This window comes from Phalacrocorax carbo, chromosome 17 (assembly GCF_963921805.1).
Source record: "Phalacrocorax carbo chromosome 17, bPhaCar2.1, whole genome shotgun sequence".
In the NCBI taxonomy this organism is placed as follows: domain Eukaryota; kingdom Metazoa; phylum Chordata; class Aves; order Suliformes; family Phalacrocoracidae; genus Phalacrocorax; species Phalacrocorax carbo.
Genome location: NC_087529.1, coordinates 2,022,757 through 2,037,725, shown reverse-complemented (window position 1 = coordinate 2,037,725; position 14,969 = coordinate 2,022,757). Strand labels below are relative to the sequence as shown.

The window sequence follows — 14,969 nt, the reverse complement described above, 5'->3', positions numbered from 1 at the left end:
CTTCCCAGCGTGCTACAGAGTAAGTTGGAGGATTGTGTTTGGATAGAAGCCCGTATCAGTGAAAGATGAGTTTGCAACTAGCTGGAGACTTGCCACACTTAGCAGGTGAAGAGAGGGAAGAGTTTGGGGGTGAGGAAGTGCGTCTGCTGCCTTCTCCCTCCTCTCATCTCAGCTCCTCTGCGTACCGTCCCCGGCACGGAGACAAACAGTACCTAATTTTGGTTGCACTTTCGTACCTCTGGACAAAATTTTCTCCCGATTCTAGATGAGCATCAGAGCAGATGCTGTAGTTCCAGGCTGCGTCAGAGCGGGCAGCAGCACAGTGAGGCAGCTGAATTTCTTCGAGCTGGGTGAACGATGGAGTAACTGTTGAGTTTTGGAGCACTGTCTGCCCATGGAGCTAACCTGCACTTTTTGTTTCCTCCCAGTGGCTCTGTAGTGTTGTTGCGCTCCAGTGCAGCATATTGAAACATTTATCTGCTAAGCAGATGACTTCGCTTTGGGACTCTGAACAAACAGAGAAGGCTGATATTAAGCCTGTTATTGTGGCAGACGGCTCACTCGCCAACCCTTACCAGGCAGCTGACAAGGCACCCACACCTTCCCTCTATTCCATGTCATCCTGCACCTCAGGGATTACCACCCAGAATTCCTTGAGCTCCTCGCAGTCCCAGCAGACTTTGTCACAGGAAGATGTCAACTGCAGCTCTTGTATAGATAAATCCAAGAAGGTGTCTTCTTGCGGGACTTCGAATGGGCCGACGGCTTCTGACATTAAAGTAAACGGTCCTCATTTCTATGGCGTTTCGTCCGAATCTTCAGCACAGTTGACTGACTCCCAGAGACTAATCGGATCTGGTAACACAATACCTGTTTTGTCTCACCGGCAAACGTGGCCTCGGCCCCTCACGCCCCCGGCGACTTGCGGACTTCTGAATCACACCGTTGGAACCATTGTCAAAACGGAGAACGTAGCAGGACCCGTTTCTTGTGCACAAAGGGGTTCTGTGCCGGTCACAAGTATGCCTACGTCCATATCGAGCTCCTGTGCCAGCCTGGAGACCACCAGCACTTTGCAAAGAAAGAACGTGCAGACACAGATAGGACCGCCGCTGACGGCAGACCTGCGATCTATGGGCTCCCCTCTGACTGCCACGAGGGCTCTCACCCCTCCGCAGGCTGCTGGAGACGGCATCTCTGCTGTTGGGGCCACAAACAGATTCTGTTCACCAGCACCACCTCCAGGTACGTGCCAGAAAGCTGATCTTGGCCCACCCCGGGCTGAGAAAGTGTTCAGGCTCAATGTTATTCTGAACCCCAAGGCTCCAGCAGTGTTCCCTCATCTGACTGGGATCTGGGCTTTCTGTGGAGAGCCGGGAGAAGTTCCTCAGGTCTCCTCTGTCTCGGGTCCCTTCATGGGAACCACAGGATATGTTTGCTGGCTGTGTATAACTGAGAGGAGAACTCTGTCCTGAGAAGCAGGATAGCGGATCAGTTAAATTCTGGAAGGCAACAGGAGTTTTAAATCAGTTGGCTGCTGTTATGACAACTGGCCACTCCCAATGCTGATTTAAAACCACTGATTTGTTTCAAAGCACTCGTTTGATTGCAAGGTCCTTCTCACAAGAGCAGCTCTCTGGCCTCTGATCCAGCAATCCATGTGTACGGCAACTGTTCTGGCGATGTTGTGTCCCCTAGTACGGATGTGTTTGAAGCCTTCAGTTGCACAGCCTTGATGTTAGGGAAGTGCGGACTTGGGAAGATGTAATCTGTTTAAGATCTGCTCATCTGTTAGTACAGGGGAGTTATGGACTTGAATAGACGATCTCTGTCCCGACTTGTACCCATAAACCTTGCTGTTCAAGTGTATATACCCGTTCTTCAGTAGAAAAAATCAAGTCAAAGATGTTAATAGCTGTTGATAGATGTTGAAGTCAGAGTAAGTCAGAGTAACTGCCCATAACCCAAATTTTGCTAGAAGCTTTTGCTTAAAGCATTCTCCTCCCTGCACCAGCTCAACGCTCAGACTAGTCAACCCTTTCTGCAGGTTGGGTTGAAGCAGCCGCTGAAAAGCGTGCGGCAGAGCTGCCCGTCGCTTCTCTTGCAGTTCCTAGCTGCTCAGTGGCAGGCTTGCATGGCGCGGCTCAGAGCTGGTGATTGCAAGCGACAGAGGCAACATCTTTTTATTTTTCTCTTTAAACTTCCTTAATGACTAACTTCTGAGCTTTACCTCGTGTTTGGAAGCTGTCCCCAGAGTACTTGGCCTCCGTGCTTATTGCTGAACAAATGTGGTTACTCTGAGGCTGCTGGTTTGACCGTGCCCTGCTTAGAAATGCAAGACCGGGAGACGTTTTGGTAGAGGAAATGAGACCATACTATAGAAAGCTTCTTGCTTGTGGTTTGAAGGGCACTGCAAACCCGACATAATTTTGCAGTTACTTAAGAAGTTAAATAATTGCTTTTGGTGCAAAGCTTGCATTCTACAAAACGCAGGTTAAAACATCATTTTGGTGCTGTGTCTCTTGGGAAAGGTGTAAATATTTAGATTTTCCATCTAACACAATGCATGCGTATATTTATAGTGAATCTTAAATTGCAGCATGCAAATCTTGTTGCTGAGTACAAAATTACAAATCATTAATGACCTTTTTTTTTGCCATAAATTTCAGGCTTAGAGTAGTTCTAAGCAAACCAGCTCAAGAAGATCTGGTATCAACAAGGCATTAAAGGGATTTTGTTTCCTGGCATTTGCCGTTTCCTCTTTCAGCTGCATGGTCACTGCCAAAGCAGTAGGATTTTATTTTGTAAATAATAAAATCTGCCTCTGACTGTCACATCATTACAGGACAGTGAAGTCCCCCCAGACTTGATAATTGTGCAGAAACAAAAATAGGGCAATTGTATTTTTTTAATGCGTGTTCAGACCTAGACAAGCTCCTTGGCAAATGTCTCTAGGTTTAGTGAGCTCTTTGAGCTCCTGGGGACTTGGTGCTCATCTGTCCAGTCTCGGTAGGATGTGGTTTACAGTCAGTCATTGCTCCTTCAGGCAGGGAGTAGGAGCTTAAAATGTGTAGGTCTGGAATTCCTCCGACAAGTGGAGGTGAGAGGCAGAAGCCAGCAGTTGGCTTCGTGTTGAAGGCACACACTAGTCCTTCTGTGAGCAGAAGAATGCGAATGGCTGCTCGTTCAGGCCCTTTTCAAAGTGTGACTATGAGCAAAATTAGTCATTCTGAGCAGCTCGGAAGCGCAGTGCAGCCCGAGGGCTGGGTGCATGTCTCACGAACGTCACAGTGACATATCTCCTCTGCACCATCTTTCCCTCTAGATGGTAAGGTCAGCCCCAGCACCGTATCCATAGGAAGCGCTTTAACTCTACCCTCATCGCTCACTTCAAACTCTGCAGCTATGTTGGACCTCACCAGTTCCCTGAAAGCATTTATGGACGGCGGTGAGTATTTAGTTCATGATCAGTCTCTACTAGCCCTGTGTGTTTGCTTCCTTAGAGCGTTTGGTCCCTGCTTGAGGAAGAGTTCCAGAGGGTAAAGAAGGGTTGCAGTCAGGTGAGGGTGGGGCTGGGAATACATTACCTTAAATATGTCACATGCTTCCCTACTTGTAGCGTTGCCAAGGCAGCGAGGCCAACAAATTGTTCCTGCCTGAAGCTTTTCTGGGGAACAAGCACAAAGCTATGGCACGGGGCTGCGTTCCAGGTGCAATTCACAGGCAGAAACCTGCAGCCCTGCCATGCTGTGGTGCTAGCTGCAATCCAGAGCTGTTCCCGACGGGCGTGAAGTCCAAGAGCAATAGATCTTGTAGTCAAGCGGTCACCTGAGCGGTGATGCTCTGATGGGTCGGTTAACTTTCTGATTTATTTCTGCTTCTGGCAGTCTCCTAGACTGGCCCATTTTTTGTTTTCCTTTTGTCGCACTTGGCAAGAAATGCCAAACCTTAGTGGAGTGAGTTTGGGAGGAGGAGATTTCTGAACAGCAGTCAGCAGTAGCACAGCGAGGCTGTTGCCAGAGACTCCTACGTCTGAAGAACAGCCTTTCTGGCGTTGCCAGTGTGACCCTCTTTTCTTGGGTGAACCCTGACTGCTCAGCCTGCCCAGACTGCCTCTCTGCTGTCGGGAAAGGCCGCTCGAGCTCGGCTCCTGCTTGCTGTTTTAACTGTTGTCGATGTGGAGAAAGCTCTTGGAAGAAGAGGTTAGCCGGCCTGTTTGCTGCCAGAAAGCAGACCTCTGCAGGGCTTTACAATTATAAATACTTCAAAGCTATCAGCAACAGATCTGCTTTAAAGCTTGTTAATAATATTGTCTGAATTGCCCTGTTTGGTTTAATTGGTGCTGCTATGAAAGCGCGTGACTCGAGTGAGCCTGTAGCAGCTTCAAAAGTGGTTACAGCTTTCCTCTGTAATGCAGGGTTAGACTTTCCACCTAGATAATGAAGCTTCACAGGAAGGACCCAACCTGCCGCCCAAAGGGACGCAATGTCCACCTCCGCAGACCCGTTGATCCTGAGCCAAACCACCACGTTTTCAAATGATCAGTCCTTGTTCCCCTGAACTTCTGCTTGCTGCCTGAATTGTAGCTCTCTGGCCATTGCTGGCGCTCTCCTCGCACGCTTTTTGCAGGAGACAGTATGAAGTCATAGATCACCTCTATGTGAGATTCTTGGTATTACAAAATCTGTCGAGTCCTCGCCGTTGAAGCAAATGGCGAGTTTGAAAGCGGGACCGTTGAATCCACTGCAGCTGAGATTGCACCCTTTCCGTGAATAACTGACTAATTGCTTTTTGTTTATTAACAGAGATTGAGATAAATATGTTGGATGAGCAGCTGATCAAGTTTCTGGCCTTGCAGAGAATACATCAGCTCTTTCCTTCCAAAGCTCAGTCTCTAGCGAGCAGTGTCAGTTCCCATCAGCAGTCTCCCGTGGGAAACCACACTGAAGGTAAGAGCAGCTCTAGAATAGCCAGGTTATGCTGAGCCAGAGCTTTGTGGCCCGCGCTCCCTTGCCTGTTCATGGAAGGAGTTCTCCCTCTTCTGCTGTCTGTCCGGTGCTGCTGCCTTTCATGTTTCTTTCCTCTCATCCCCCACTCTGGATATCCACTGACCAGAAACTCCTTCAAGTCACTCCTATTTAATGATTTACAAATTATGGCAATGGAAATACCTTTGGTAACTTCTCATTTTTTGCTGGAAATCTTCAGTGAAAGTTGTGTTTTATTAATCTTAGAATTAGCAAGAGATGGGACAGTTCAGCTGTTTTTTTTGTTTTGTCCTCGCCTTTAAGATGGGCAAGAGAAATGTGTGAATTCCTGCTCTCTCCTTCTGGAGAAGTTGCTTGTGAGACAAGCACGCGAACAGGAGGAACCCAGGGGACAGAATGTGTGTGTGACGCTGTCATTGCCCGTCCAGAATAATGTCGTTTTCAAGCTGAAACGCTAAATGCAACTAACGCAAATAACAGAAAACAACTTGCACTTCTGTTGGAAGTCGCCAGATTCCCGAATTCAGCGCTGGCTTTGTGTACAGTCACTGGTATCGGCGTGTTACACCCAAAGCTGCGGGGTGAACGTGGTTTCACGTTCCTCTGCCTGCGGCCAGTCAATTTAAATCTGCTTTCAAGCACTCACGGGATAGCCATGTTGTGGGAGCGGTTGTCTGCTCCCCCTCTGCTAGGCCTGGGAGTAAATATCCAAGATAAGATCTCTGGAGGTCTGCTAGCAGTCACTAACTGTGCTCGCTGCCGTAGCATCACAGCATTCTCTAAATGCTTTGTCAATCTTTTGAATGCTGCTGTAGGACGCAGCACCGGGCTGTGATACGAGCTGCGTTCCTGTGCTGCTCCTAACAGGAGTTCTGGAAATTCTTCAGCCGTCCGCTTTTCAAAAGGCGGATTGACACTGTCGTAACCCGTCACCCTTTTTGGGCAGGAACGATGCATCCGGCTGACTGTTTAGCATTGCTGATGAAATATTAGATCCAAAGGCTGTAGTGAGCCCCATAGAGCCAGGCAGCTGAAAGGACTTGCGCTGGGCAGAGGTGGGAGCCCACACATCTCAGCTGCGTCGAGCGCTGCACGTCCAGCGATGCCACCCAGTGTGGCCAGTGTTCTTGACGTAGGTGGCTCTGCAAACCATCTCTCATAATCCTCGTGTTCTGTTCCTTGATTTCACACTCTTGGTGTAAAACTGTCGTGCAGATGTACTATCAGGAGAGGCCTAAACTCTGAGTATATACGGCGCTTATCTCTAGAAGACAGCTGCTGAAATCCTGGCTGGGCCTGCGTGGTCTGCCAGAGTTGGATATCTATTCCACAGAAGATGAATCTTCTGTCTGGTTAATGTGGTTCCAATTAATGCGTGATCGGAACTCGTCTGCCAGGGAGCTGCTCTGGAGGCTCAGCCCCGGGCCAGCCCCTGCCGAGTGTGCCGCAGGGACCAAGCCCTGTCCGGGGAGCGGGGCTGGGCCCTGGCCGAGGCCTCTTCAGCCCCTGCGTTTTTCCTGCGGCTTCGATAAGAAGTGAAATCGCAGCTGTTAAGTCGGTGACATTCACCAGCGCCAATTTTTTTTAAGTGGCACTTTGACAGTAAGACTGAGCTCTTTGATTACCCAAAGTGGAAGAGATTAAGAAAGAAGCTAGTGGTAGGAGGCTTGCGTTTTCCTCAGTGTGGCTCCATTGTGCACACTCGGTATAAACGTTCCCCCAGTTGCATGGCTTGCGTGGGTTACTGGAGAGAGCAATTTTCTCTGATGACTGGCAAGAAGATATTGAATGCACAAACATTCCTAGAGGGTTGGGAATTGGAGTTGAGGCCAAAGCTGACTGAATCCTCCTCAGGATCTGTCCTTTCTGGAGAGTCTAGCGCTGGGGATGCTGGGGTCGAGCAGCCTTCGTAGCCGATAACATTGTTCAAGTAATTTCTTTTTATCTTGCAGCGCAAAGAAAGGAAGTGCAAGCCCGGGCAGTGTTCTATCCTCTGATGGGCTTAGGGGGTGCAGTCAATATGTGCTATCGAACCCTCTACATTGGGACAGGTGAGTAGCTTTTTCCTGCCCTGACCTTTCAGAATCAGGGTGGTTCTCCCTGACCCTCCCGACGTGTTTGCCAACTGGGCGTCGAAGGAAACAGACCCGTTGTGGCCAGACCCATTGCAGCTGCTCTTGCTGGGATTCTTCACTACCAAGAAACGTGGAAATTCCCCGTCCGCTTGAATCTTTGCGGGCTTGCGCCTTTTGACCTGGCTGGTAGCAGAATGGCTGTCCTGGAGGTTTAATGCCTGCCTGATGGAGAGGGGAGTTATGGTTTGCTTGCAGGTTTCATTTCTTTCCGCTTAGATTTTTCTGGCGCTCTGGCTAGACTCAGTAACTGCGAAATCCTCTTCAACCTTCATGTTGCTGCTCGCCTTCCCTTCCCCCACTGAAACTTTGTTGGTTGGCTTATCGCAGCATTATTCATGCAGTCCTGGGAGGGCGGACAAAGGCAGTTGCTCCCCTGTTGTTTTGCTAATTGAAGTTTAATTCTGTCTGTTGTTCTCTGCTGCCTGACAGGTTTGTTGTTTTTTTTTTTTTCTGAAATGAACTGAACCTGTTTTGTCCTCCCCATCGACAGGAGCCGATATGGATGTGTGCCTTACAAGCTACGGTCACTGTAACTATGTGTCTGGCAAACATGCCTGCATATTCTACGATGAGGTGAGTGCCGGAGTGGTGGGGTTTTCCTTAAATCTTTATTACTTGGCATGTACGGCAGTAGGAGCTGGGGGCACAGGCAGCAGGTTGCCTTTGTGCGGGGCTCCTTTGTGGACTACAAAGTGAGAGAGCCAGGGCTGTGAATGGTTTCACTCCAGTGAAGGCTGCGTCAGCGTTTTCTGTCAAACCCTCTTGTGAAGCACAGAGCTCTGCCAGCGTGATTTCTCTGAGCTAACGGCTTGGGGACAATGGCTGACCAGAAGGAAGCACTGTCACTGCTGGTGTCCAGGGAAAGAAAAAGTCCTAGAAACGGTTCGATACTTTTTGATCCAGCTGCGTTGTTAATAAAAGCTAAACTTTAAGTGTCAGTGTTGATCCTCGGCTGGAATGAAACGGGGAGCTGCTCCGAGTCTCTTGCTTTCAGGTGTGATGGTGGTGCAAAGAGTTCGTGCCACCTGCAGCACTCTATACATTTATTTTTATTTAACTAAAATTTCAGCTAAGCTCTCAGCATAAACAGAGATCTACAGTTGCTCCTTTACTACTGTCCAGAGATTAGTTTGGTCTTGAAGTAAATAGCCTGGCAGGTCTGCCAATAAAAGCGCCGCTGGAGATGTCTCTTAGTGTGGAAACAGTCTTTGAAGCAAGATAGTCTTTTATGTCACCATTTGTCAACCAGCTACTGAGCAGGATCCAGGATTAACCCACAGCCGGCTTTAGCCATTCCTCCAGTGCGCTACAAGCTACAGAACACACTCGGTAATGGGATCCAGACCCGAAATCTGTGTTGAAGCTCCTTCTCCTCACAGTGGTCAATCCTAAATCAGGCTCTAAGCACTGAACTTCTTCCGTAGTCCAGCAGGGAACCTACACTGTGGTCGCTCTCGAGGGAGAATTCCCCCTCCTCGGCTGTCGGCTCTTCCTGCTGCTGGCCATCGGCAGCTCGGGGTTGGCCTCGGCCTCTGCCGTCGGGCAGGTTGCTTGAAAATTTACTCCCCGGTGCATGGGGAATTTCTGTAATTTGGTTAAAGCTCTGTAGTCCTTGGGGGACGAGGTCTTCAGCCCTCAGCTGATTCCTGTGAGCTAACCTGAAATCTCCTCCGCTCTGTCAACATCCTCTGCAAAGCTCAGCTGAGCGTGACACCGCTTGCATAACGCTGTGTGTCGCGGTAACATCTCCTGGCATTTCGGCGTCTGCAAAAGGCCTGTAAATCCCATCTCTGTCTCGTGGCTGCTGCAGCGCACTGCATCCCTCTGGCCACCTCCTATCTGCTTTCCAAAGCACGCACCTTCCTGCTGGGCGCGGCTCTGGGGCTAAGCTTGCATCTAGCGTGCCTGTTTAAAATGCGAGAGCCAGCTCGAATCCCTGTTTCCAAAAGCTCTGTTGGTCCAAGTGCAGTCGGTAAGACCCACTTCTCTTCGAAGCTGCTTTGGCTCTCCGGCCCAGCCGGGAAGCAGCTCTCGCTGGAAGGCCTGTGAGCGTGAGGCCTGCGCGAGGTTTGGGTCGGGGGTCTCTGGAGCTGGGGGATATTTAACCGCTCTTACCCGACCATCAGCGGTCGGGAGAGAGGGGTTGTGTCTCAGTGCTCCGAAGGGGCACACGGGCAGAAGCCCTTCTAACCTGACATCTCGGTTCCCTTTTCTTTTTTTTCAGAATACAAAACATTATGAGCTGTTGAACTACAGTGAGCATGGGACGACCGTGGACAACGTTCTGTATTCGTGCGACTTCTCGGAGAAGATGACGCCCACTCCTCCCAGCAGTATTGTTGCCAAAGTGCAGAGCGTGATAAGTGAGTGCCGAGACGGCGCCAGCCCCGCGTAACGGCGCGGGGGGCTTTGGAGGGGGACGGGCGGGTGCAGATCGATGCCGCCCCGGTGCCCCTTGTCCTGCACCGGTCGGTGCGCCCCTTGCAAAAAGGGGGGAGTCTCTCCACGGGCCTCGGCCTGGGTTGCACAAGACCTTCCTCTGGGGGCTTGGGGAGCGCCTCAGCTCTGCTGCGAGCCCCGCTGCTGCCCCCGGAGCCGCAGCTACCCGAGCCCCGGCCTGACAGCCCAGAGCTGTGCTGAGGGGCTTCTCCGCGCGTGTCCTCCCATCCTGGGCTGTGAACAAGCGACCCCGGCTGCGCTACAGGCATCCCTGCCCCACACGGCTCCCCCTGCTCTCCGCCTGATCGGCTTCCTCTTTCTTTGGCTGCTGAAATAAATGTGTAAATGCCTCTACACCTCTGGTGCTGTGGGGAGATTCCCCTTTCCCTTGTATCAGCCGCTCCCTGGAGAGCAAAGTGCCTCATCCTGGGAGGGTCTTGCTCCCCCTTGATGAAAACAAGCTGCCGCCGGCCCGCCCGAATCTCACACGTTCGGTTTGTTGCTTTTCTCTTCCAGAACGACATAAAAACAGAAAACAAGAAGAGGAGCCGCATGAAGAAGCCGCCGTCATGAATTCACAGGCACAAGGGCAGCATCGGAAACCCTGTAACTGCAAGGCCAGCAGCTCCAGCTTGATAGGGGGCAGCGGGGCTGGCTGGGAGGGCACGGCCCTGCTCCACCACGGCAGTTACATCAAGCTGGGCTGCCTGCAGTTCGTTTTCAGCATTACCGAATTTGCGACCAAACAGCCCAAGGGGGACGCTGCCTTAGTACAAGACATGGACTTGGAGGAGAAGCTTTCTCTGAAACCCCACCAGGTGCCCGTGCTGCGGTCCAACTCGGTTCCCTAGGAATTTTTAGGAAAAAGGGAACTTTGGAGTAAGGAAAAAAACGCCCTCAGACTCTTGCAATGCAAAAATGTACAGACCGAGGTGGGATTTTCTATGTCGGCCCAGAGACTGTTCACACGCCGTTTGCATGAAATGAAGAACATTTAACTTTTTTTAATTTTTTCTTTTTTGCTCAAGTTTTAGGGGCATTTGCACATATATTTGTACTATACATTTCATTTTAAAAGGAAAACTGCAGCGAGAGCAGGACGCGTCGGAGCAAGGGGCGACGACCGCCGTCTGACTCGAGGACTCTCTCTGACAGATAGTTCCCATGCAGTTGTAAAATAATCAGAAACTTGTTCTATTTTGTGCCAGTGACAATAGTTTTATATTAAAAGAGAAATACAGTTTTCATACAGCAAATCTATACAATATCATTGTTTTATTTAATGTAAAGAAGCGCTCTTCTTCCCACAGTTATTTTTCCCATCCTTCCCCGCTATGGTTGCACTACAAGTAGCTACTGTGTATTATGGGCAGTGAGAAACGAGTTCTTTTCCTGGTGTCCATCCTTTTTTTTTTTTTATTATTAATTTCAAATAAGGAAAAGTGTTGGATTCTGTGTAAATACATCAGTGATGGCATTTTTCAATGTTTTAAAGCTGTGTACAGTGCTACATGTGGTATGACGTTCCTCAGATTGTCTATTGTAGCAGATCGTTTGTCGTAACCTGTCTGTCTCTTTTGTTTATAAGCCACCTCCCCGCAGCAGGACAGCTAGTTCCACTGTACAGAGTAATTGTAACGTTTTAGACTTTACAGAAACTTTCCTGTATTCTGTATATAAAAAAAAAATACTTCACATTCTGTTTTCCGACTGTCTGTCTGAACTCTTTGTCACCACCAGCCGGAGCTTCCCCCGAGTCTCGGAGGGCAGAAGAGGAGCTGGAGCTGCGGGATGGGGATGGGGGGCTGTGGGATGGGGGATGCTGCGCGACTGGGGCGGGGTGCGGGATGGGGGGGGGGGGGGGTCCTGCGTGGAACCGCGCCACGGTTTGGGTCGGAAGGGTCGCTTTCAACCTCAGCTAGTTCTGACCCCTTAAGCTCCCGCTTAAGCCTGACCTGGGAGGCTCCAGGGCTGGGGCAGCCCCCGCGGGGGGGCCGGGGGTGGCACCGTGCGCCCCTCGCCCTGTCCCCGGCGCCGCACGGAGCCGCTCCGGTGGCGGAAGGGGCGGGGGCGGGGCGGGACGCGGCGGGGCGGGGCGGGCCGGGCGCCGCCGCCGGGGGTCGGCATGGGGTGGGCGCTGCTGGGGCTCGGGGTGCTGCTGGCCCTCTACACGCTGCTCCGCTACGGGCTGCGCCGCCCCCCGCCGCCCCCCGCCCGCCCCGCGCTCCGCGGCCGCACCGCCATCGTCACGGGTGAGCGCCGGGCCCGGGGCGGCCCGGGGGGGGCTCGGGGGGGCGGCTCTGGGGGGGGTCCGGTGGGGCCCGGCCCCCCCCCGCTCACCGCGGCCCGGCCCCGCTCCGCTCCGCAGGGGGCAGCGGCGGCATCGGGGCGGCCACGGCGCTGGAGCTGGCCCGCTGCGGGGCCCGCGTCGTCCTGGCGTCCCGCAACGCTCTGCGGGGGGAGGCCGCCGCCCGCCGCATCCGCACGGTGAGAGCCGCGGCACCGGCACCCCCCGGGACACCCCCCCGGGACCAGCCCGCCCCCCCCCCCCCACCGCGGGACCACCCCCCTCCGGGACAGCCCCCCCTCAGGACCACTACCCGGGACGCCCCCCCCCCCGGGACACCCTTGGACATTGCATGGGCACCCCCAGGACCCTCCCCGTGGCACACGTGCCCCCCCTTCCCGCACCCTGGGGGCTCCCCTGAGCCACCGCCCCCAGGGGACACCCATGGACATCACACGGGCACCCCCAGGACACCCCCACAAGCACCTCTGGGAAACCCCCCCGGCGCACCCCCAGGCACCCCAGGGGCCCCTCAGGAGACACCCCCCACCCAGGACACCCCAGAGCACCTCCGGCCATGCGCACCCCTCGACGACCCCCCCCCCCCCCAGGAGAGTGCAGCCCCCAGGCACCCCGCAGCCCCCGCCCCGGGCCGGACCCAGCCTCACGCCAGGTCAGGGTGCCCCCACCCCGGGGCGGGGTGCCCCCACCCGAGCCCGCGCTGCGCCCCGCAGGAGACGGGGAACGCCGAGGTGCGGTTCATGCAGCTGGACCTGGCCAGCCTGCGCTCGGTGCGAGCCTTCGCCAGCACCTTCCTGCGCCAGGAGCCCCACCTGCACCTCCTCATCAACAACGCGGGTGAGCCCCGGGACCCCCACCCCGCTCCCCGCAACCCCCCCCCTCCAGAGCACCCACCGTGCCCTGCGGCGTCTCCTTTGCAGGGGTGAGCGCCGGGGGCACCACGGAGGACGGTTTCAGCCTCTCCTTCCAGGTGAACCACCTGGGCCATTTCCTGCTCACGCAGCTGCTGCTGGAGCGGCTGCAGAGCTGCGCGCCCAGCCGCGTGGTCATCGTCGCCTCCCGCGCCCACTGCGCCGGCCGCCTGCACCCCGACACCCTGGGCCGCCCGCCCCCCGGGCCGCTGTCGACCTTCCAGGACTACTGCGACAGCAAGTTGGCCAACGTGCTGCACGCCCGCGAGCTGGCCACGCGCCTGCAGGGCACCCAGGTGACGTGCTACGCTGTGCACCCAGGTAGGGACCCGGCCCTGCGGGCGGCGGGGCGGGGGGGGCTCACCGTCAGCATTCGCGTGGGGTGTTCTTTGCACCTTTGTGCGGGGCGTCCTCTGCACGGGGCGTGCGTTGCGCAGGGCTGCCTTGGCGTGGTGCGCTTTTTGCACGCTGCAGCCTTTGCACAGAGAATTCCTTCACGTGGAGCATCTGTTTGCATGGTGCAACCTTTGCACAGCGCCCCTTTGCACGATGCGCAGGGCACCCTTTGCATGAAACTTCCCTTGGCACAGTGTGTCCCTTTGCATGGTGTGTCCCTTTGCACAAAGCGTCCCTTTGCACAAAGCATCACTTTTCACAGCGTCCCTGTACTCGGTGCGTCCCTTTGCACGGTGTCCCTGTGCTTGGTGTCCCTGCGCTTGGTGTGTCACTTTGCACAGTGTCCCTTTGCACAAAGCATCCCCTTGCACAGCATCCCTGTTCTTGGTGCATCCCTTTGCACGAAGCATCCCTTTGCATGAAGCATCCCCTCGCATGGTGTCCCTGTGCTCGGTGTGTCCCTTTGCACAGTGTGTCCCTTTGCACAAAGCATTCCTTTGCACGGCATCCCCTTGCACAAAGCATCACTTTTAACAGTGTCCCTGTACTCAGTGTGTCCCTTTGCACGAAGCATCCCCTTGCACAGCATCCCTGTTCTTGGTGCATCCCTTTGCATGAAGCATCCCTTTGCACGAAGCATCCCCTCGCATGGTGTCCCTGTGCTCGGTGTGTCCCTTTGCACGAAGCATCCCTTTGCACGAAGCATCCCCTCGCATGGTGTCCGTGTGCTCGGTGTGTCCCTTTGCACAGTGTGTCCCTTTGCACAGTGTGTCCCTTTGCACGAAGCATCCCTTTGCACGAAGCATCCCCTCGCATGGTGTCCGTGTGCTCGGTGTGTCCCTTTGCACAGTGTGTCCCTTTGCACAGTGTGTCCCTTTGCACGAAGCATCCCCTCGCATGGTGTCCCTGTGCTCAGTGTGTCCCTTTGCAGGAAGCATCCCTTTGCCCAGTGCAACATTCCCCCACCGGGCCGGGGTGCAGCGAAGGCCGCCTTGGCGCGGCCGCTTCCATCTCTTGCAGCAGAGCACCCAGCTCCCGCGGGGAGCCGGGGTGCGACTCGGCCGCTTCGCCTTGCCCCAGGGTTCGTCAACACGGAGCTCTTCCGCCACGCGCCGCTGTGGTTGAAGCCTCTCTTCCTCCCGCTGGTCTGGCTCTTCTTCCGCGACGCCGCCGAGGGCGCCCAGACCTCCCTGCACTGCGCCACGCAGCAGGGCCTCGAGCGCTTCAGCGGCCGCTACTTTGCCGACTGTCACTTGCAGGAGCCGTGGCCGCCGGGTCGCGACGACCGGCTGGCCCGGGCGCTCTGGGAGGCCAGCGAGCGGCTGGTGGGGCTGGGGGCGGCCGGGGGGAGCCCCTCGCCAGCCCCCACCGATCCCGGACAATAAAAGTGATGGTGGTGAAAGGGAGGATGCGGCGCATCGGCTGCTGCGCCGGGCTGGGGCGAGACGGAGGCGTCCCGCGGGGGGATCGCGCGGCCGCGGCAGCCCGAGGGGTGGGAGGCAGCGGCCGCGTTTGTGGGTCGCGCTTGGTTTTGCAGCGCCGGGCGGCGTCCCCCGTGCAACGGGCGTGCGCGCGTGGTGTACGGTGCTGTGCGCTGCACCAATGCGTGCGCAAGCGACGCGGCGCGGCCTGCCTTACGCTTGCAGCAAAGCTGCTGGCCTGCCTTGCAAAGACAAGCGTGCGCTGCAGCGCAGCTCGCCCTGCGTTGCGTGTGTGTGTGCACACTGCAGCACGCGCTCCCCGCCTTGCACGCATTGCCTTGCATGTGCACACACATGCTGCAGCTTGCGTA

At 54.8% G+C, this 14,969-nt stretch overlaps 2 protein-coding genes across 2 annotated transcripts in view; both read left to right on the top strand.

Moving 5' to 3' along the window:
• Positions 1–11,266, top strand: part of PHF12 (PHD finger protein 12) — a 32,927-nt gene extending 21,661 nt beyond the window's left edge. Inside the window, exons 9-15 of the mRNA XM_064468342.1 lie at positions 429–1,245; positions 3,326–3,448; positions 4,806–4,949; positions 6,941–7,039; positions 7,614–7,696; positions 9,348–9,486; positions 10,079–11,266. Of these exons, the coding sequence (XP_064324412.1) occupies positions 429–1,245; positions 3,326–3,448; positions 4,806–4,949; positions 6,941–7,039; positions 7,614–7,696; positions 9,348–9,486; positions 10,079–10,413 (1,740 nt within the window). The 3' untranslated portion in view covers positions 10,414–11,266. The remainder of the gene's footprint in view (positions 1–428; positions 1,246–3,325; positions 3,449–4,805; positions 4,950–6,940; positions 7,040–7,613; positions 7,697–9,347; positions 9,487–10,078) is intronic.
• A 372-nt stretch (positions 11,267–11,638) lies between these two features.
• DHRS13 (dehydrogenase/reductase 13) lies at positions 11,639–14,583 on the top strand. The gene is made up of 5 exons (XM_064468163.1): positions 11,639–11,814; positions 11,931–12,049; positions 12,584–12,707; positions 12,791–13,102; positions 14,258–14,583. Exons 1-5 carry the CDS (start codon positions 11,688–11,690, stop codon positions 14,560–14,562), a joined length of 987 nt encoding a protein of 328 aa, XP_064324233.1. The 5' UTR covers positions 11,639–11,687; the 3' UTR covers positions 14,563–14,583.
• The last annotated feature ends 386 nt before the right edge of the window (positions 14,584–14,969 follow it).